This window comes from Esox lucius, chromosome 14 (genome assembly GCF_011004845.1).
Source record: "Esox lucius isolate fEsoLuc1 chromosome 14, fEsoLuc1.pri, whole genome shotgun sequence".
Lineage (NCBI taxonomy): Eukaryota > Metazoa > Chordata > Actinopteri > Esociformes > Esocidae > Esox > Esox lucius.
The window spans coordinates 1,635,490-1,659,401 of NC_047582.1; the positions used below are offsets into that span (position 1 = coordinate 1,635,490).

Sequence of the window (23,912 nt, forward strand, 5' to 3'; positions counted from 1 at the left end):
CCTCCCGTGTAGTTCTGGGCTGATTCCTCACCGTACTCATGATCATTGCAACTCCACGAGGTGAGATCTTGCATGGAGCCCCAGACCGAGGGAGATTGACAGTTCTCTTGTGTTTCTTCAATTTGCGAATAATCACACCAACTGTTGCCACCTTCTCACCACGCTGTTTGGCAATGGTCTTGTAGACCATTCCAGCCTTGTGTAGGTCTACAATCTTGTCCCAGACATCCTTGGACAGTGCTTTGGTCCTGGCCATGGTGGATAGTTTGGAATTTGATTGTTTGATTGCTTCTGTGGACAGGTGTCTTTTATACAGGTAACAAACTGAGATTAGGAGCAGTCCCTTTAAGTGTGCTCCTAATCTCAGCTCTTTACCTGTATAAAAGACACCTGGGAGCCAGAAATCTTTCTGACTGAGACGGGATCAAATAACTATTTCAGCCATTAAAATGCAAATCAATCTATAACATTTTTAGTGTAGTTATTCTGTCTCTCACTATTCAAATAAAGCCAACATTAAAATGATAGACTGATCATTTCTTTGTCAGTGGGCAAACCTACAAAATCAGCAGAGTCTCCTGAACATTTCCTACAATACATTGACTGTGGCGTATAGAACAGTTTTTTTCCTGTATAGGGCAATATGTACATGTACAGTCTATTATAGTGTTTTGCATTGGGGCCTAATGAGGGTGTGGAATATATTGTGTTGCTAGACATAGCACACCATTCACCATGATTACGCAGGTTTGTCTCACTGTACACACTCTCCTCAACACTTCTTACATTGCATTCCCTGTGGAATATTCAATAGTTTATGAGCTGAGGAAATATGTATTCCATATTCAGTCATTGGCATTGTCTGAGTTTTGCCCTTGGAACATGTTTTAATGTTTTAAATATGATCAAATATGAATTGCTGTCAATGTTTTGAGAGGTACATTTTCTTAAACAATGAATAAATTCTAATTACATCAGTTTTTAAATAATATGTTGGCCTCCTTTATTTAGAAAGGTTCATGACCCGGAAGTGTTTTTCTAATGTAGCTCACCAGATGCTGGCCAGTGTCGGATGAATCTCAGATCGCTTACTACATACGTATCGCAAGTAGATATGTACTTTTTGGGTCATGAAGTCGTACTGTTTGGTATAGTAAACTAGTATGCCAGTACTTGGACGGATTGGAACATACTACCTCGTCATGAAACTGCGTCTCAAAATATCAATTTGTCGCGAATTAATTAAAATCATGCCATGTTTGAATATAGCTAGAAACAATTAAGCACTGTTAAACTGAATAACATTTCTTATGAAGTTTACTTCCACCAAAAATAGCATCTATGAACTGTATAGCTTTTGCCATTGGCCGTTTTAATAACTTACAAGCCAGTAATACTAGTATCTTACTAATGAACAGTCATAATAATTGGGCCCATTCTAGCGTGCTTCACAATGCCAAAGCTGTCATGTCATGGCACGAGAACGTTTGTTTTTCCTTCATACGTAAATTACATTAATACAATAACTATCAATATAGGTGAAGATAACCGACCTTTTCATTATGTGAAAAGACAAGAAAATCATGGAACCCCCTCCTCTTTTACTGCACAAGATGTTGTTTTCTATATTAGGCTACCCCAAAAAATCCACCAGAAATAGTAGACCATCCGGGTACTTTTGGCATACTATTTTCAGTGTAATATGGTTTGGGACATACTAATCTTCTCGCCTATTAATCTGGAATATATACAAGTAGTATGCGATCTGGGATTCAACCTGTGTGATGATGGAATCTCGGGGAAGCAGCAATGGGCATTCTTCTGTCCAGCTTCTGCGATTCCGTGTCGGTTTAAAACATTCTAATACATTACGTATATGCCGTAGAATGATAAATCATGCAATTATTATTCTCAAGCTAATCAAAAACCTTTAGCTTCGAACACCTGTTCTTGCCATTTCAGCAGAAATATTATATTATATTATATTATATTATATTTTATATATATATATATATATATATATATATATATATATATATATATATATATATATATATATATATATATATATATATATATATATATATATATATATATATATATATATATATATATATATATATATATATATATATATATATAAGACATTTGTGTGTGTATATACACTCACCTAAAGGATTATTAGGAACACCATACTAATACTGTGTTTGACCCCCTTTCGCCTTCAGAACTGCCTTAATTCTACATGGCATTGATTCAACAAGGTGCTGAAAGCATTCTTTAGAAATGTTGGCCCATATTGATAGGATAGCATCTTGCAGTTGATGGAGATTTGTGGGATGCACATCCAGGGCATGAAGCTCCTGTTACACCACATCCCAAAGATGCTCTATTGGGTTGAGATCTGGTGACTGTGGGGGCCATTTCAGTGCAGTGAACTCATTGTCATGTTCAAGAAACCAATTTGAAATGATTCAAGCTTTGTGACATGGTGCATTATCCTGCTGGAAGTAGCCATCAGAGGATGGGTACATGGTGGTCATAAAGGGATGGACATGGTCAGAAACAATGCTCAGGTAGGCCGTGGCATTTAAACGATGCCCAATTGGCACTAAGGGGCTTAAAATGTGCCAAGAAAACATCCCCCACACCATTACACCACCACCACCAGCCTGCACAGTGGTAACAATGCATGATGGATCCATGTTCTCATTCTGTTTACGCCAAATTCTGACTCTACCATCTGAATGTCTCAACAGAAATCAAGACTCATCAGACAAGGCAACATTCTTCCAGTCTTCAACTGTCCAATTTTGGTGAGCTCGTGCAAATTGTAGCCTCTTTTTCCTATTTGTAGTGGAGATGAGTGGTACCCGGTGGGGTCTTCTGCTGTTGTAGCCCATCCGCCTCAAGGTTGTACGTGTTGTGGCTTCACAAATGCTTTGCTGCATACCTCGGTTGCAACGAGTTATTTCAGTCAAAGTTGCTCTTCTATCAGCTTGAATCAGTCGGCCCATTCTCCTCTGACCTCTAGCATCAACATCCACACTTCCCACTAAAGCCCGCCCACAGCTGTAGGGGCAAAAGTGCAAACGAAGAACTGGTGTTTGAATCAAAAAAAGCACCTCAGCAAAGGGTCTAGCCAAAATGGTGGGTGGTTGATAGTCATTGGAGTTTGTTTTAAAAAATAAAAATGTTGTTCTCAAAATATTTTTGGAGAATGAAATGCATTATGTTTTGCACTCCATTACAAATATTTTATTTATTTTTTTACTTTGAAGTCTCATTTTTGCTTCAGAACAATTCTTTTTGATTGAAAAGGAAATAGGTTTTGCTCTCTACAAAAAGACACAAATGTACATTCTAGGGATGGGACGACAGAATATTTTAGTAATAATTGTGATGGAAAATACTCACGATATTGAAATCGTGGAGAAATTCCATAATCGGGATAATCGTAAATCGGGATAATCTTCACGAGTGACTTGAAAAATGTCACTGAAGTTTCCCTGACTGCTTGTTTAATTTTACAAGTGGAGCGCACATCTCATTTCACATTGTACTATGCCACTGAACATCCTCTGCAATGTAAAGTGAATGAAGCCGAATGGCTCTGCTTTCATAAATAGAAGAATATTGCCAATTCTAATAAAAATCTAAATAAAATTCTTAAATGTCGTTATGAGTTGGGACTGTATAATTTAAAAAAATAAACTAGTTTTCCAATTCCTTTACAACGGTACTAGTCTAACCACTACACTTTAGTCTACAAAAAAAGCGGGCCAAAATAACATTGACTATCTACATCTGCACAATGCATGAAGCGCACGGAAGCTGTTATGATGAATTATAAAGTTAATATGAAGAATTGATACATCAAATAGGCAAATAAAATACACACGGAAGTTCATGCAGCCACAGGTCAGTACCTGTAAGATATAAAATCTATTTTCACCTCTGATCCGCAGAGGTGTGACTTGAAAAAGTTCTTGCCGGTCACCAAACTACTTTTATTTAACTACGTTTTATTTAACTGGTGGAGCGCATATCTCACTAATTGTATAGATTTTACAAAAAAATATATTAAAAAAACTCTCTCCAAACTCTCCATTGCAAGAATGCAATCTTAAAATATGAAAAGACTCATTATTTCAGATGCCAGGGATGCCAGATAATCTGATCTACATTTTTGTCGGATAATTAGGATACCAGACAGAAATGTGTCCGAAAGACAAAAAGGCTGCATTAAGTCTGCAAAATTGTTTGAACCTGTCTGGCAGTGGCCACTGATGTTGCACCTGCAATTTATATTATAGCTGGGCCAGTCTCAGATTTCTCACAATCTACAATAAAGTATTTTGTTGAAAAGTATGAACATGAAAAGTATGAGCATGTACAGCAATCAATACTTAGTTGGGGCTCCTTTTGCCGGAATTACTGCAGCAATGCGGTGTGGCATGGAGTCGATCAGTCTGTGGCACTGCTCAGGTGTTATGAGAGCCCAGGTTGCTTTGATAGTGGCCTTCAGCTCTTCTGCATTGTTGGGCCTGGCGTATCGCATCTTCCTCTTCACATTACCCAATAGATTTTCTAAAGGGTTAAGGTCAGGCAAGTCTGCTAGCCAATTAAGAACAGGGATACCATGGTCCTTAAACAAGTTACTGGTAGCTTTGGCACTGTGTGCAGGTGCCAAGTCCTGTTGGAAAATTAAATCTGCATCTCCACAAAGTTGGTCAGCAGCAGGAAGCATGAAGTGCTCAATAACTTTCGGTAGACGACTGCGTTGACAGAAAACACAGCAGCAGATGACATGGCACCCCAAACCATCACTGACTATGGAAACTTTACACTGGACTTCAAGCAACGTGGATTATGTGCCTCTCCTCTCTTCCTCCAGATTCTGGGACCTTGATTTCCAAAGGAAATGCAAAATTGACTTTCATCAGAGACCATAACTTTGGACCACTCAGCAGCAGTCCAGTCCTCTTCCAGGCGGGACGCTTCTGATGCTGTGTCTTGTTCAAGAGTGGCTTGACACAAGGAATGTGACAGCTGAAACCCATGTCTTGCATATGTCTGTGTGTGGTGGTTCTTGAAGCACTGACTCCAGCTGCAGTCCACTCTTTGTGAATCTCCCCCACATTTTTTAATGGGTTTTGTTTCACAATCATCTCCATGGTGCGGTTATCCCTATTGCTTGTACACTTTTTATCTATCACATCTTTTCCTTCCCTTTGCCTCTCTATTAATGTGCTTGGACACAGCTCTTTGTACAGCCAGCCTCTTTAGCAATGACCTTTTGTGTCTTGCCCTCCTTGTGCAAGGTGTCAATGTTCATCTTTTGGACAGCTGTCAAGTCAGCAGTCTTCCCCATGATAGTCTAGTTCTGTAGGCTACACAGAGAGACTATTTAAAGGTCTTTGCATGTGTTTTGGGTTAATTAGCTGATTAGAGTGTGGCACCAGGTGTCTTCAATATTGAATCTTTTCACAATATTCAAATTTTCTGAGATACTGAATTTGGGGTTTTCATTAGTTGTCAGTTATAATCATCAAAACTAAAGAAATAAACACTTAAAATATATCAGTCTGGAGGGGATGAATGTATACATTATACAAGTTTCACTTTTTGAATGGAATTACTGAAATAAATCAACTTTTTGATGGTATTCAAATTTTATGACCAGCACCTGTATATTAAAAAGTGCTCTATATTACCCCAAAAAGCATGCACGGATTCGTACTTCGTACTTAAAATCTATTTTCAGCATAGTATGGTTTGAGACATACTAATCTTTTTGCATACTAATCCGGCATACTGTATAGTACGCAAGTATGAGATTTGAGATTCAGACTTGATCTCTGCCCTAACCACTGCTTCTTCAGCTCAACGTCAAGTGGGAAGCTATGCATACTAATAACTCCATTCAAATTGAAAGATGCGGCGCACAGACGTACAGAGCAATGTTCTAAATATATATTGTTTCTTAAACAATACGTTCTTAAATATCTTATGTTTATTTATCTAGCTGAACTTGCGCCGTCAGTCAAATGTATACAACTAAAGCACGCCAGGGGCATAGCTATCACCGGAAAAACAGTGTTAAATATATTTTTTTTATTTATTTAGGGGTCCACCATATATTCACTCAATATCACAATATTGCGTTGTGCAATATCCCATCGCAAATATCGCAGAAAGTATGCAATATTCTGTTTATTTTGTGGAGAGATGCATCTGTTGTGTTAATTGTGTTCTGATTTAGAGCCCATTTGAAATCGCTATTTAAGGATCATGTTTCATTGGCCAGTAGCCATGTCACATGCAAAGCTATCAACAGCATAGTTAGCATAGTGGAGTCAGTCGATAGCATAGCGAGAGTAGTTAGTAGTATAGTTCTGCCTATTGGGACTGTGACTCGTTCCAGGCTGAGAAAAGTTAAACAAGGTAGTGCTAACAATAGCAACATTATTAAGATAAAACCTTCCTCCACCTCAGTCACAAATAAAAATGACTATTATCTTGCATCTCCAAATGGGACTCCTAAATGTTAGATCACTTGGTCCAAAGGCAGTTGCAGTAAATTAATTAATCACTTATCATAAACTAGATGTTATTGGCTTGCGTGAAACATGGCTAAAGCCTGATGAATTTACTGCCCTAAATGAGGCCTCTTCTCCTGGCCATACTAGTGATCATATCCCCTGTGCATCTGGAAAAGGAGGGGTTGTTGCTAATATTTATGACAGTAAATATCAATTTACTCTTAATCACATCATTATTTTGAAGTTGTACTCATGAAAGTTAACCAGGCTGATAAATTGTTTTGGATAGCTACTATTTACTGGCCCCCCCGGGGCTTACACAATGTTCTTCAATGAGTTTCCAGAACTCATTGCAGATAGTATTCACATTTTTGGCGATTTCAATATTCATATGGAAAAGTCCAATGAGGGACTATGTCTCCCGGCTGGCCTGGGAACGCCTCGGTGTCCCCCCGGAAGAGCTGGAGGAAGTGTCTGGGGAGAGGGAAGTCTGGGCATCCCTGCTTAGACTGCTGCCCCCGCGACCCGGCCCCAGATAAGCGGAAGATGATGATGATGATGAAGTCCAATGAGCCATAATTGACTCAATGGGTTTTGTCCAGGTCCAATGCACTGCCACAATCATACCTTAGATTTAGTCCTGTCACGAGAAATAGACATTGTAGATCTAATAATATCCCCCCAAAATCCTGGAATATCGGATCACTGTCTTAATGCATTTAACATTAAAACAAGAAATCCACTTCCTTTGCAAACAACGACTTTCAAAAGCCGTACTATAAATTCTTGGACTGCAAATAGATTTCTTGATATTCATCCAAGCTCGCTCATCGATAAATCCACAAACGATCAAATCGAGGATCTAAACTCAACACAGCGAAATACTTTAGATATGGTTGCTACAATAAAAACAAAAGAAATATGCAACAAGAAACTTGCTCCCTGGTACACAGACAATACTCCTCTGTAGAGACTAAACTTCAGTGCATATCCTAAGAAAGACTTTAGATAAGATTCAACTTTATTGTCATTGACAACGCAGTTAGCATCAAACCAGAAGTGCAAATAGAAGAGGGCAGAAAACGTACAAGGATTAAGTATAATGTATGTAGTGGGATGTATAGATGTACAATGAAGGCAAATGTTAGTTTACATATGTTTAAGAATATTAAAATTAATATTGAAATCGCAATATTCATGATCATTATCGCAATTTCTCATTTTATCAATATCATGCAACCCTAATTTTATTTCAGGGCAAATAACTCCTGCCTGTTCAATGCATTGAAAAAGGAGCAGAGTCCAGTTTCATCACTTTAAAATCACCATTCCTTTCACCCTTTGATTAACCAGTCACTGTTCACAATTACCCACACATGGACTCAAATGTATTTTTTGTTATACTGTCATTTTAAATAGGTTATTTTGTTCTACCATGCTTGAATACTGTTTTGTATAATGTTCCATGTGTAGGAGAATAAGCTACAGCCTTTGGCAGTACCTCATGGCCGACCCTAATAAAATCCAGCTATGTCAGGTCAGGGATATCTTCAAGGAAGGGAGGATGGATGCCTTCAAGCATTTAAATAGAACACATGCCCTAAGGACAATGAGGGAGTCAATCTGTACAGTTATAACACAGAAAAGGCCGGAAACAGAAATTCCCCAAAAGTACAATTCAAACTACATCAGTCATGCCGATCCACTTTCTATAGTATATGAGCCACATAAAGCTATTTCTCAAGCACCTTTCCTAGCTTGGTTTTCCTTAGCACTCTCATAAGTGCCTCGATCTGAGCAACTTGTTATGGAAATTTTGAACTAAGGTACATTTGATAAATGTCTGTCTTTCTATTGGCTGGTATGTAAATCTTTACTTTGATTGTGACACACGTCTGTATAATATCAGAGGATTATTAGGTATTTGGGCCATGTCCTCCTGCCTAGACAAAGAAGGGTGTCAGTCCTTTCTGTTCTTTAGGAACGTAGGAGAGAGGGATCTGGTATATGTCTTAGGGGGTCATTCTTGATTGGTCACAATGGGTTGTGGGGTTAATCATCTGCCGACCTGGAGGTTGTCTAGATGCTTTAAGTTTCCCTTAAGGGTTGAGAAAGTTAACCACATGAGGGAAGACACCATGTCCCTTGTGTCAAGCCCAGGACATGTGATAAAACAAAGGGCATGTGTTTGATTGACTTGAGACCAATGGGCAACAACTTACCACACCCCTTTTTCTATGTAATAAATATGGATTGTTCATGTATGGAGTTAGAGACACCTCAGACGATTATGTGTGTGTAAGCGGTTGACGTGTCTCTCATAATAGTCTCTGTGCATAATAGTTAATAAAACGGTTATAATGTACAAAGATAATTTTGTCTCTGTGTCCCTTATTCCGAGTGTCGATACATTGGAATTTCCATCACAAACTCTACTTTTCACCTTTTTAACAGCCATGTTTCAGGAACTGTGGCAGTCAGTCAGCATTAGGACAAAATGCTGCCAGATAAAATAATCATGCATTACTGTTCCGGTAACGGTCTAAACATGTCTGACTGGGAAGGGTTGTTCAGCAGCTTGTATGCCATTTGATTATGCTTTGTGCTTAACACCCTAAGGGCTTTCACTTCTCCATCAGATGGAAAAGATCAGGCCTGTTAGAACCAGACCAAGGCCCGCCTAGTGGCTTGTCTGTTGACATAGTGAATAATTCCCCCTCTGATGCAACAGAGACATTGAAATAGCAGGAGCTGTTAATTATCATTATTCATTAGATAAATAAGCTGAACCTGTCAAAAGATTTGCTCAGGTCAGTCTACAGTAGGCCTAAATTAGTCAAATACTATGCAGCTCGAGTGATTGATTCCTATAACCTGTCCCTTATCTTTCGCACTGGTACAATAAAACAAGAAACCAGGCAAGCCTAGTTCAGCCCACCCACAATAGAAAATAGTCCCCTTTTAAAATTTCGAACCTGGGTCACCCACGTGATAGACACAAGATATAGCGACACGGCCTATCCTGAATCAATCCTCTTTTGCCACTGGCCGTTTTAACAGCTAATTGGCCATTTGTGAATGATATTGATACAGTTAAACTGACTAACATTTCTTATGTTAGTTTAAACGGCCACGTGGGCTACCCGGGTTAAAATCTCAAGAGGGCAATAATTTTTATTGCGGGCAGGCTGAACTAGGCTTGCCTGTTTCTTGTTTTATTGTGACTTTACTACTTTAACAATATGCATAAAGTACGTTTAAACTAATCACCAAATCTTCAGAAATGTTCACATGATAATTTATCATCATCTAAAATCAACCTGAAGCTAAATAAAGGTATTGCTAGAAGCTCTATACTGAACATGACAACAGTGGTAAAAAAAAGTTTTTACTGCAAAGGCATGATGCAGGAGGAGGTAAAAGGCGGAAAGTCTAGCAGGTTCAGTTTGTTTGGGCGTTTGTTTGCATGCGTCAAAGCCGATGTCACTGTCCCTACCAAGCATATTCAGATTTTTTTTTTGCTAATTATCTGTCTCACTGTTCAGAACAAGCATTTTTAAAATAATGCCTAGTCTTTCAAAACAACACTAGTTTATATACTTTTAAACAACTCCTGTATAACTCAAGAAGATGTAATTGCATATCCCCAGGAATCTGACTAAGACTAAATGGCTACCAGGCTAATATGGATAAATATCATGACGAATGTGGTGATGTTTTTATATACTGTGCTATTAAATTTGGTTCTGCAATACAGCAAATTGTGACAAAACTTGGGTAAAAGTTTATTACTGTCAATTTCAAAATTATATGGACTGACAAGAAAAGACATCCATTAACATGCTAAAGTTTGCCTTGTTTATAGGGAGAATATATTGAGCAAAACGTATTGATGAGGAAAACTGATCTATGAAGACAGGTACGTATCGATCCAGCCTAGAAAATGTGGCAATAAATAAGCAGTTGGCAAATACACGTTTTACACTAAGATAAGCCAATACTTGCATCAACAATGTAATGTGCAGCACTGTGGAATGCAACTCCTCCTCGAAGTAATGCTAGGGAAATGAGCACGCTAGATAATGCCTGCTACGGTAGGTAAAATACCTTGTCAAATGAAACGAACATGCTTTTATTAAACTACTAAAATCAATTATTATTGGAGGCTAATCATTTAAGTTCACTACAACAAATATAGCCAGCATCCGTGATGGTATGGGGGTGCATTAGTGCACATGGTATGGGTGATTTGCACATCTGTGAAGGCACCATTATTGCTGAACAATAGATACAGGTTTTGGAGCAACATATGTTGCCATCCAGACTTTTTTGGGGAAGGGCTTATTTCAGCAAGACAATGCTAAACCACATTCTGCACATATAACAAAATGTAGTATAAAAGAGGTGCTAAACTGGCCTGCCAGCAGCCCAGACCTGTCACCCACTAAAAGCCTTTGGTGCCTAATGAAACGAAAAATATAACAATGGAGACCCCGAACTGTTGAGCAGCTGCAATCGTATATCAAGCAAGAATAGGAAAACATTTCACTTTCAAAACAAGCAATTGGTCTCCACAGTTCCCAAAAGCTTACAGAGTATTTTTAAAAGAACAGGTGATGCAACACAGTGGTGAAGATGCCCCTGTCATAACTTTTTTTAAATGTGTTGCTGGCATCAAATAAAAAATCGGCATGTATTTTCCAAAAACAATAAGATGTCTCAGTTTCAAAATTGTATATGTTGTACTATTTTCAATGAAATACAGGTGTAAATTATTTGCACATAATTCAATTATTTTTATTTGCATTTCACGCAGCGTCACAACTTTTTTGAAACAGGTTTGTACCTTTTTCTAGCAGGTAGCTAGCTGTAGAATGCTGTACCATGTAAAGTTACAGAAAGCATGTCTCAATAATTTGAGCAGATTTCAGTTTATTGTATTTAACCATACACCAAAATTACGATAGTGAATTTTCGCATTTCAAGCGGTATTCATTGTTTTAATTGCTGGTAGCATAACTTGTACAATTGTAAACTAACAAATAATTGTTAATTAAAATGACTGATAACTGTTGATAACACATTAGTTAGCTGTTATACAGCACCAATTAATTAAATCTCTGTTAGGGCCCATTATCAGCTACCTGGAAATAAAAGCTTCTATGCAATGGCTGAGTGGTGACACATTGGAAATGCATGGATTTCTTTGATGTTACTGTACCTGAGGGAAGGCCTTTGCCACGAAGCCTCTCTCGAATCTCCTTACTCCTCTCCGGAATAGACTGCCTATCACTCTGGGACAGCAGGCCATCCAGCTGATTGGTAGAAAGGGCAAGAGAAATAAATCATGTATAGCTTTGTTTCTGATATTTTCATCACCTTAGAAAATTTGAAACCTCACCACAATTACATTTTAGTCCATAGGTAATCAAGCAACAAATAAAATTAAAACCCCTGTACTCCGTAAACTGAAACATCAACACCTAATTTGGTGTTTAAAAATCTCAAATCTCACATTTAACACTGAACCCTGCAAAGACCATCCCTCTCCCACACAGGTTATTCTCGATAACCATATGGCCTTAAAGAAGTACCATCTGAAATGCCTGGAGTTTGGCAAAAACAGTGACCGAGGTGCAATTTGGGAAAGGATTTTATGGTCGGCTGAGACTCTGACAGAGCTTTTTCTTCAATACTTGAAGCAAATGACTTGCGCAACATCACTACGGTAGAGTATGGTGATGATACCTTCATGTTGTGGTGATGCTTCTTATCAGCAAGGACTAGATGTCTTGTTAATAATGAAGGAAGAATGTTAGGATAAAAATACAGGGAAATACTGCAAGAGACATTACCTCAAACTGGAAGTTTGGAGGGTTGTCAACTTTTGGAAAGACAACCATCCCAAGAAAGAACAAGGCTAAAGCAAGACTGGAGAGGCTCAAGAACAAAAAGGTGAATGTCCTACAGTGGCCCAGTCAAATTCTAGAGATATCTGAGAGATTGTGGTACTATTTGCAAATTGTAGTTCACAACCAACATTGAGAAAATCTGCCAAAAAGGATGAGCTGAAACGTACTCAAACTTTGTGCCAAGTTGGTACAATACTTAACCCAAAAGGCTGTTATTGCAGTGAAAAGTGGCTCTACCAAATATTATTGTATGGGGAGAGAATGAGAACAAAAGAGGGGGGACAGAACAGATTGACAACACAGAAACAGTGTTCCTTCCTGGGATGGTGTACCTAAAAGTCTTTGTCCGGGGTATCATAAGATCATTTAGAGATTAACCATCTTCCCCACAATATATATGCACTACCATTCACAAGTTTTGGTTCACTTAGAAATGTCCTTGGTTTTGAAAGAATAGCAAATTTTTTTGTCCAGTAAAAGTACTATGAATTGATCATATATACAGTGTAGACATTATTAATGTATATGACTGTTGTAGCTGGAAACGGCTGATTTTCAGGGGAATGTCTACATAGGTTTACAGTGGCCCATTATCAGCAACCATCACTCCTATGTCCCAATGGATATGCTAATCCATGTTTATCATTTAAAATGCTAATTGATCATTAGAAAAACCTATTGCAATTGTTAGAACTGCTGAAAACTGTTGTGCTGATTAAAAAAAGCAATAAAACTGGCCTTCTTTAGACGAGTTCAGTATCTTCAGGCACCGGACAAACACAGACACTGGACAGGGGAAAAACTATTTTAATGGGCCTCTGTTAATGGGCAGATTCTGAAATTAGTTAGGTTCAGGGCATTCCAATTAGGTAATGAGCCTCACAAAAGTGTAAATAAACTAATCTATTTTCATTCAATATCAAATTTACTATTTTGTAATGTATATACTGCCAAAACAGTGAAGCTGGGAGCCTCACAGTTAAAGCATCTGAAACAGAAACAGTAACAGAAAGGTTGCAAGATCAAATACCCAAGCAGGCAAGGGGACAAATCTCTTGTTCTGTGCCTGAGCAAGGCTGTAACCTCAATTTCTCCCCAGGTCATTGCCATAAACGACAATATGTTCAGCAAATATACCAGGTAAAATAGGGGTATAAAAACTTAAGTAAATACACTGATCAGCCATAACATTATGCTTAATATTGTGTTGGTCCCCCATTTCAAAGGGAACTCATTCAAATATTTGGGAGGGGGAGGGGAAATATACAATAATCATTCTTAACTTGGAACTAGATGATAAACAGTTATGGCTCATTATACAGAGAGCGAGAGACAGAGAGCGAGAGACAGAGAGCGAGAGACAGAGAGCGAGAGACAGAGAGCGAGAGACAGAGAGCGAGAGACAGAGAGCGAGAGACAGAGCGCGAGAGACAGAGCGCGAGAGACAGAGCGCGAGAGACAGAGCGCGAGAGACAGAGAGAGCGAGAGACAGAGAGAGCGAGAGACAGAGAGAGCGAGAGACAGAGAGAGCGAGAGACAGAGAGAGCGAGAGACAGAGAGAGCGAGAGACAGAGCGAGAGACTGAGCGACTGAGAGAGCGAGAGACTGAGCGACTGAGAGAGCGAGAGACTGAGCGACTGAGAGAGCGAGAGACTGAGAGACTGAGAGAGCGAGAGACTGAGCGACTGAGAGAGCGAGAGACTGAGCGACAGAGAGCGAGAGACTGAGCGACTGAGAGAGCGAGAGACTGAGCGACAGAGAGCGAGAGACTGAGCGACAGAGAGCGAGAGACTGAGCGACAGAGAGCGAGAGACTGAGCGACAGAGAGCGAGAGACTGAGCGACAGAGAGCGAGAGACTGAGCGACAGAGAGCGAGAGACTGAGCGACAGAGAGCGAGAGACTGAGCGACTGAGAGAGCGAGAGACTGAGCGACTGAGAGAGCGAGAGACTGAGCGACTGAGAGAGCGAGAGACTGAGCGACTGAGAGAGCGAGAGACTGAGCGACTGAGAGAGCGAGAGACTGAGCGACTGAGAGAGCGAGAGACTGAGCGACTGAGAGAGCGAGAGACTGAGCGACTGAGAGAGCGAGAGACTGAGCGACAGAGAGAGCGAGAGACTGAGCGACTGAGAGAGCGAGAGACTGAGCGACTGAGAGAGCGAGAGACTGAGCGACTGAGAGAGCGAGAGACTGAGCGACTGAGAGAGCGAGAGACTTGAGCGACTGAGAGAGCGAGAGACTTGAGCGACTGAGAGAGCGAGAGACTGAGCGACTGAGAGAGCGCGACAGAGAGAGCGCGACAGAGAGAGCGCGAGACAGAGAGAGCGAGAGACAGAGAGAGCGAGAGACAGAGAGAGCGAGAGACAGAGAGAGCGAGAGACAGAGAGAGCGAGAGACAGAGAGAGCGAGAGACAGAGAGAGCGAGAGACAGAGAGAGCGAGAGACAGAGCGCGACAGAGAGAGCGAGAGACTGAGCGACAGAGAGCGAGAGACTGAGCGACTGAGAGAGCGAGAGACTGAGCGACTGAGAGAGCGAGAGACTGAGCGACAGAGCGCGAGAGACTGAGCGACTGAGAGAGCGAGAGACTGAGCGACTGAGAGAGCGAGAGACTGAGCGACTGAGAGAGCGAGAGACTGAGCGACTGAGAGAGCGAGAGACTGAGCGACTGAGAGAGCGAGAGACTGAGCGACTGAGAGAGCGAGAGACTGAGCGACTGAGAGAGCGAGAGACTGAGCGACTGAGAGAGCGAGAGACTTGAGCGACTGAGAGAGCGAGAGACTTGAGCGACTGAGAGAGCGAGAGACTGAGCGACTGAGAGAGCGCGACAGAGAGAGCGCGACAGAGAGAGCGCGACAGAGAGAGCGCGAGACAGAGAGAGCGCGAGACAGAGAGAGCGCGAGACAGAGAGAGCGAGAGACAGAGAGAGCGAGAGACAGAGAGAGCGAGAGACAGAGAGAGCGAGAGACAGAGAGAGCGAGAGACAGAGAGAGCGAGAGACAGAGAGAGCGAGAGACAGAGAGAGCGAGAGACAGAGCGCGACAGAGAGAGCGAGAGACTGAGCGACTGAGAGAGCGAGAGACTGAGCGACTGAGAGAGCGAGAGACTGAGCGACTGAGAGAGCGAGAGACTGAGCGACAGAGCGCGAGAGACTGAGCGACAGAGCGCGAGAGACTGAGCGACAGAGCGCGAGAGACTGAGCGACAGAGAGCGAGAGACTGAGCGACAGAGAGCGAGAGACTGAGCGACAGAGAGCGAGAGACTGAGCGACAGAGAGCGAGAGACTGAGCGACAGAGAGCGAGAGACTGAGCGACAGAGAGCGAGAGACTGAGTGACAGAGAGCGAGAGACTGAGCGACAGAGAGCGAGAGACTGAGCGACTGAAAGAGCGAGAGACTGAGCGACTGAAAGAGCGAGAGACTGAGCGACTGAAAGAGCGAGAGACTGAGCGACTGAAAGAGCGAGAGACTGAGCGACTGAGAGAGCGAGAGACTGAGCGACTGAGAGAGCGAGAGACTGAGCGACTGAGAGAGCGAGAGACTGAGCGACTGAGAGAGCGAGAGACTGAGCGACTGAGAGAGCGAGAGACTGAGCGACTGAGAGAGCGAGAGACTGAGCGACTGAGAGAGCGAGAGACTGAGCGACTGAGAGAGCGAGAGACTGAGCGACTGAGAGAGCGAGAGACTTGAGCGACTGAGAGAGCGAGAGACTGAGCGACTGAGAGAGCGAGAGACTGAGCGACTGAGAGAGCGAGAGACTGAGCGACTGAGAGAGACTGACCGAGCGAGTGAGCGACTGAGCGATTGAGTGAGTGAGCGACTGAATGACTGACTGACTGACTCCTTGTTAAATAGCGTAGTGGTTAGAGAAGCGGGGTTGTATAGGTCCCGAGTTCGTATCTCCTCGCAGGCGAAGCTAGGTACGCATTGTGAATTATTCTGTATTCACAAAAACTTTGCTAGCTGAAACCTGAAACTGTATACGGTTATATTGCGACTGTTTCTGGCATGGAATAGTTCATCTTCAATCTTGCTAGCAATTGCTCAATTCTTATGACAATCCCAGTAAATTAGTAGATAATGGTGAATCTTAGTACTGGCTAATACGCTGTTAAAATGGCCAGCACAGCTCTGTGGTGTAGTGGTTAACGACACAGCCTTTCACGTCAGTGACCTAGGTTTGAATTTCGAGGTGACAACATTTTCTATTGTGGGCCGGCTGAACTAGGCTTTCTTGGTTTCTTGTTTGTGTGTGAATGAGTGTGAAATTATGCATTAGAAAAAATGTAATAAGGGAAAACGAGGCAGTGTAGAAATTATGCTATTAATGACAGTATTCACTATTGACTTGGCTGACATAGGCACCAATGCTGACCCCCTGGCGACAGGGGTCAACATGGGCACCCTGACTGGTCTGTGGCTACGCAGCCCCATACGCTACAAACTGCAATACACTGTGTGATCTGACACCTATCAGTACCAGCATTAACATTTTCAGCAATTTGAGCTATAGTAGCTTGTCTGTTGAATCGGACCACAAGGGCCAGCCTTCGCACTCCACGTGCATCAATGAGCCTTGGTCGCTCATGACCCTGTCGCCAGTTCACCGCTTTTCCCTCCTTGGACCACTTTTGATAGGTACTGACCAGTGCAGACCAGGAATACCCCACAAGGGCTGCAGTTTTTGAGTCATCAAGCAATTTGGCCCTTGTCAAAGTCGTTACGATCCTTGTGCTTGTTAATTGTTTCTGCTTCTAGCGTATCAACTGTGAGGAGAGAATGTTCACTTGCTGCATAATATATCCATGATAACGAGATTATCCACGTTATTCACATCACCTGTCAGGGCTCATAATGTTATGGTTCATTGGTGTATATCCCAGCTCAGGTAGATGACAAGAAAAATAAACCCCAGCTCAATAACACAACAAAAGTATTTGGAAATGTTATCAGTGATGAAATGCACTGTTGTTGCAGCTGATGATGTTTACCTGTGAGAGGCTGCCCAGCACCAGTCGTACCAGCTTTCTGATGTGTGTGAAAGAGGGCTCACAGCTAGAACTCCTTATGTGTGTGCTGCAGGCATCCAGCACAGTGCGGACAGACATACGGCTCAGGGTGGTGTCATCACACATATTCAGCAGCATACTGTTCAGGTGCTCCCCTAACTTCATCGGCTGAGTTGACAATACATTAGACAGTGGATAAGGTAAGGACACTCAAAAGCACCTAATTTTAATTTTCAAGAAATTAATTACAGTGGGAAACAAGCAAATACATCATACTCTCAAAAACAATAATTATATTGTATGAGCAGGAGAGCATACATAGACTTCAACAATTACAATCACTTATTAAGGCCCAAATTGAGGAAATTGTTCAAGGTATTTCAGTACCTGATTATAAAGTATTTATGTGCCACGATTGATAAAATATCTATTTGCTGTTTATAAACACATTATTCATGGATTATAAATGTGTTGTAAAGTCCTTATGTAGGTTCTATATTTTTCTACTTTAAAATAAATGTTATCACAATGCTAGCACCGCTTGTTTGTACCTGACTCTGTGGAATCTCGTAGTCCGCTCCCCAAAACAAGGTCATTCCAAGGGAGTACATGTGCATCTGTGGAAAATACAAAAAAATAGGATTAGCAGTTCCAATAATTAGACAAAAAAGGTTGTTTAGATTTAGTTGATGCCAAAATCTAATCTCATTTAGGAACAGTCAAGTATCCTTAAATAAAGTAGCAGTCCGCCTATAGAGGAGGACATGACATACTCCTCTTACTAATACACTCACCTAAAGGATTATTAGGAACAACATTCTAATACTGTGTTTGACCCCCTTTCGCCTTCAGAACTGCCTTAATTCTACGTGGTATTAATTCAACAAGGTGCTGAAAGCATTCTTTAGAAATGTTGGCCCATATTGATAGGATAGCATCTTGCAGTTGATGGAGATTTGTGGGATGCACATCCAGGGCACGAAGCTCCTGTTCCACCACATCCCAAAGATGCTCTATTGGGTTGAGATCTGGTGACTGTGGGGGCCATTTCAGTGCAGTGAACTCATTGTCATGTTCAAGAAACCAATATGAAATGATTCGAGCTTTGTGACATAGTGCATTATCCTGCTGGAAGTAGCAGGGGTACATGGTGGTCATAAAGGGATGGACATGGTCAGAAACAATGCTCAGGTAGGCCGTGGCATTTAAACGATGCCCAATTGGCACCAAGGGACCTAAAGTGTGCCAAGAAAACATCCCCCACACCATTACACCACCACCACCAGGCTGCACAGTGGTAAGAAGGCATGATGGATCCATGTTCTCATTCTGTTTACACCACATTCTGACTCTACCATCTGAATGTCTCAACAGAAATCAAGACTCATCAGACCAGGCAACATTCTTCCAGTCATCAACTGTCCAATTTTGGTGAGCTCGTGCAAATTGTAGCCTCTTTTTCCTATTTGTAGTGGAGAAGAGTGGTACCCGGTGTTCTGCTGTTGTCAGGGGAGTTGGACTGGGGGGAAAAGGGGTACTAAGTATATAGGGCCCTAATGTGTAGAGGGGCCCTCAAAAATGTTTGAATCTTGAATAAAGTGGGGAGGGGCCCTCAGAGACCGCCTATGTACAGGGCCCAGAATTTTGTGCTACATCCATGGCTGTTGTAGCCCATCCGCCTCAAGGTTGTGCATGTTGTGGCTTCACAAATGCTTTGCTGTATACCTCGGTTGTAACGAGTGGTTATTTCAGTCAAAGTTGCTCTTCTATCAGCTTGAATCAGTCGGCCCATTCTCCTCTGACCTTTAGCATCAACAAGGCATTTTCGCCCACAGGTCTGCCGCATACTGGATGTTTTTCCCTTTTCACACCATTCGTTGGAAACCCTAGAAATGGTTGCGCGTGAAAATCCCAGTAACTGAGCAGATTGTGAAATACTCAGACCGGCCCATCTGGCACCAACAACCATGCCACGCTCAAAATTGCTTAAATCACCTTTCTTTCCCATTCTGACATTCAGTTTGGAGTTCAGGAGATTGTCTTGACCAGGACCACACCCCTAAATGCATTGAAGCAACTGCCATGCGATTGGTTGATTAGATAATTGCATTAATGAGAAATTGAACAGGTGTTCCTAATAATAATTTAGGTGAGTGTATATCAGCACTCTGACCCTTAGTTCTTTTCTGAAACACAGCTTAAAGTAGCGATTAAAGGTGAAATGTGTCTCACAGAAATTGTTCTGAGGTAAGCATGCTGCCAGGAGTTCAATAATACATTCAGTGTACTGTCTAGGCCTTCAGTACAGCTAGCTCATTCCATAATTTTTCCCATTTTCCTCTGTTTTAAAATTCTGCAGTATCCTTATTATTCCACAGCCAAGCTGCCTGAGCCCGGAGTAGGGCAGTCGCATTCCCTTCAGAGTTGGGCTTGATGAAGGATTGAATAACGCTGGCATCGCCAATGAATCCAACATCATTGCCTTTCAATGTCTTAAGAACAGTCTGATCTTACCACAGGCTTTAAGAGAAACAGCAAAATATTTCTATTTCACAAATGTGCAATTTACAAACCCCTCACAATTCACAACTGCCACATATCTTCCCTGTACATAGTACATGGCAAATCTAGCATTCTCAAACAGCAAAGACCTGGGGAGCAATTAGGGTCAACTAATTGACAACTGCCATTTTGAAAGCTACACCCTCCTCCTACAATAACTTTTCCTAAATAGGCATATATCACATTGTTCCGTTGTCCGAATTCTAAACTGATGAACAGAAAACCTTTTTTTTTTTACCCTGTTTTCCTACTTAATCCACCAACAGCCCACGCCACTTAGCGCTGGTACCCAAATGGTACCCAGGCTCTAATCACCCCTCACTGAATGCATGATGTCAATGGAGGAATGTGCAATATTCCCGGAAGGATGATCAGACCTTGGTTGAATTTGAAAAAACTTACAAATGGCTTAATTAGGCAATTATTGAAACATAATACAAACGATATAGGCTACTTATCACACATTACCGTTTTTCAATAGGAGATTCAGCTTATTGTGTAGGCTAATTAATTGAATGTAAATCTACGAATGTATTATCCTAAAAACGTATTCACTAAACAAAATACCAAGAATATTGTTTAGCAGTCACAACTCACTAATTCAAGAAAGATATTACAAGTTACGTTTTTTATTTTAGGAGAAAAGGCACACACACATTGTCTCTCTTTGATTTTTCTCTGCTTATTTTACTGAAGATTCTAGGTCTACCTCGGGAACCTAGTCTAATCGAATCTAATGAATAGCAAGGGAATAGCAATGACAACAATGGATGAATTGGCAATAACCCCCTCATCAACCCAGACACACCTATGCATGTGACTGAAGTGTTTAGTTTAGTTCACAGCGTGTTCACAGCGTTTAGTTCACAATGGCAAACCAAACGTGATGATTTGACACCCTGACAGCATTGCAGATGCGGCAAAATTTAGATGAGATGGAGCCAGATGAATGATCAGAAATAGATCCCGAAATCGACAGGTCGGTTGCCGTGTCTTCATCTGATTCAGATATTGAACTGCCACCGCCAATGCCTGAGCCTCCTCAGAAAAAAACGAAAGAAACTAACCAACGGCGACCCCAAATGCCACTGCGAGATAGGAGACTGGAAGAGTCACGATTTGGGTAAAATTAATTTTATCAACTTAATCAATGTTATTTCTACGAATAGGCTGCAGCCTGTGGGTTATTCATTCTTTGAAATGTATCGTGTTTAATTCATATTTAACACATGTATCAAGGTTTCTATTGTATGACATTAGAAGTTAGCATATCCTTAACTAACCAATACAGATAATAGGCACTATGAATTGTGAACAATGTTGAGGGTTGTAATACAGTGGGGCAAAAAAGTATTTAGTCAGCCACCCATTGTGCAAGTTCTTCACTCAAAATCTCACGATACATGGCCCCATTCATTCTTTCCTTTACACGGATCAGTCGTCCTGGTCCCTTTGCAGAAAAACAGCCCCAAAGCATGATGTTTCCACCCCATGCTTCACAGTAGGTATGGTGTTCTTTGGATGAAACTCAGCATTCTTTCTCCTCCAAACACGACGAGTTGAGTTTTGACCAAAGAGTTATATTTTGGTTTCATCGGACCATACGACATTCTCCCAATCCTCTTCTGGACAATCCAAATGCTCTCTAGCAAACCTCAGGCGGGCCTGGACATGTACTGGCTTAAGCAGGGGGACACGTCTGGCACTGCAGGATTTGAGTCCCTGGCGGCGTAGTGTTACTGATGGTAGCCTTTGTTACTTCAGTCCCAGCTCTCTGCAGGTCATTCACTAGGTCCCCCCGTGTGGTTCTGGGATTTTTGTTTACCGTTCTTGTGATCATTTTGACCCCACGGGGTGAGATCCTTGCATGGAGCCCCGGATCGAGGGAGATTATCAGTGGTCTTGTATGTCTTCCATTTTCTTATAATTGCTCCCACAGTTGATTTCTTCACACCAAGCTGCTTACCTATTGCAGATTCAGTCTTCCCAGCCTGGTGCAGGTCTACAATTTTCTTTCTGGTGTCCTTGGACAGCTCTTTGGTCTTGGCCATAGTGGAGTTTGGAGTGTGACTGTTTAAGGTTGTGGACAGGTGTCTTTTATACTGATAAGTTCAAACAGGTGCCATTAATACAGGTAACGAGTGGAGAACAGAGGAGCCTCTTAAAGAAGTTGTTACAGGTCTGTGAGAGACAGAAATCTTGCTTGTTTGTAGGTGACCAAATACTTATTTTACAGAGGAATTTACCAATAAATTCATAAGAAATCCTACAATGTGATTTTCTGGAGAAAAACAATCTGTCTCTCATAGCTGAAGTGTACCTATGTTGAAAATTACCGGCCTCACATCTTTTTAAGTGGGAGAACTTGCACAATTGGTGGCCGACTAAATACTTTTTTGCCCCACTGTATTTACGCAGAGATTCTGGGTTGATTCTGTTTAATCATACAGGTTTTTACCCCTAGCTGCTAATGTGAAAGTATACATTTGCCTTTTCACACTGGATTTTTCTTACCCCCTGGGCTATCTGAGCCTGTGTTTACACAAGAGCTGCTTAATCCTGGGTTACGGTTTAACCCTATGCTAAGGACTAACACTTGAGTATCCCAAAAGAGCTAACAGACAAATAAAAAAATATATTTTAACTTCTATCTTTGACATGCTACAAATGTTCCAGTCTCTCTGGCATGCAAATAATGTGTCATGTACAGTGGGGAGAACAAGTATTTGATAACCTGCCGATTTTGCTGGTTATCCCACTTACAAAGCATGTAGAAGTCCGTCATTTTTATCATAGGTACTCAACTGTGAGTGACGGAATCTAAAACAAAAGTCCAGAAAATCACATTGTATGATTTCGGAGTAATTATTTTGCATTTTATTGCATGACATAAGTATTTGATACAGCAGAAAAGCAGAACATATGTGGTACAGAAACCTTTGTTTGCAATTACAGAGATCATACGTGTCCTGTAGTTCACTATCAGTGATCAACCATAACATTATGACCACCAGACTAATATTAGTGCAGGTCCCACTTTTGCCACAAAAACAGACCTGACCTGTCGAGGCATGGACACCACTAGACCTCTGGAGGTGTGCTGTGGTATCTGGCACCAAGACGTTAGCAGCAGATCCTTTAAGTCCTGTAATTTTTGCTTTGTGGCAGGGCTTATTATCTTGCTGAAAGAGACCAAAGCCATCAGGGAATACCGTTGCCATGAAAGGGAACACATGGTCTGCAACAATGCTTAGGTAGGTGGTACGTGTGAAAGTGACATCCACATGAATGACCCAAGGTTTCCAAGCAGAACATTGCCCAAAGCATCACACTGCCTCTGCCGGGTTGCTTACTTCCCATAGTGCATCCTGGTGCCATGTGTTCTCCAGGTAAGCCACGCACACGCATCTGTGCGATGTAAAAGAAAACATGATTCATCAGATCAGGCCACCTTCTTCCACTGCTCTGTGGTCCAGTTCTGATGCTCACGTACCCACTGTAGGCACTTTCTGCAGTGGACAGGGGTCAGCATGGGCACCTTGACTGGTCTGCGGCTATGCAGCCCCATGTACAACAAACTGCGATGTACTGTGTGTTCTGACACCTTTTTATCAGTACCAGCATTTCCCTTTTCAGCTATTTAAGCTACAATAGCTCGTCTGTTGGATCAGACCACACAGGCTAGACTTCGCTCCCCATGTGCATCAATGAGCCTTGGCAGCCCCATGAGCCTGTCGAAAGTTCAACGCATTTCCCTCCCTGGTTCCACTTTTGATAGGTACTGACCACTGCAGACCAGCAACACCCGCAAGGGCTGCTGTTTTGGAGATGCTCTGACCCAGTGGTCTAGACATTACAATTTGGCCGTTGTCAAAGTCCTGCTTCTAA

The 23,912-nt window shown here is 41.7% G+C and overlaps 1 protein-coding gene across 7 annotated transcripts in view; it reads right to left on the minus strand.

Moving 5' to 3' along the window:
* The window catches only part of ptpn13 (protein tyrosine phosphatase non-receptor type 13), a 151,613-nt gene that overhangs the window by 98,851 nt on the left and 28,850 nt on the right, over positions 1-23,912 (minus strand). For all 7 annotated transcript variants that reach the window (XM_034296911.1, XM_034296908.1, XM_034296907.1 and 4 more), the window contains exons 4-6: positions 18,014-18,079; positions 17,445-17,630; positions 11,767-11,860 (exon numbers count right to left, since the gene is read on the minus strand). In XM_034296911.1, coding sequence (XP_034152802.1) covers positions 11,767-11,860; positions 17,445-17,630; positions 18,014-18,079 — 346 coding nt within the window. The remainder of the gene's footprint in view (positions 1-11,766; positions 11,861-17,444; positions 17,631-18,013; positions 18,080-23,912) is intronic.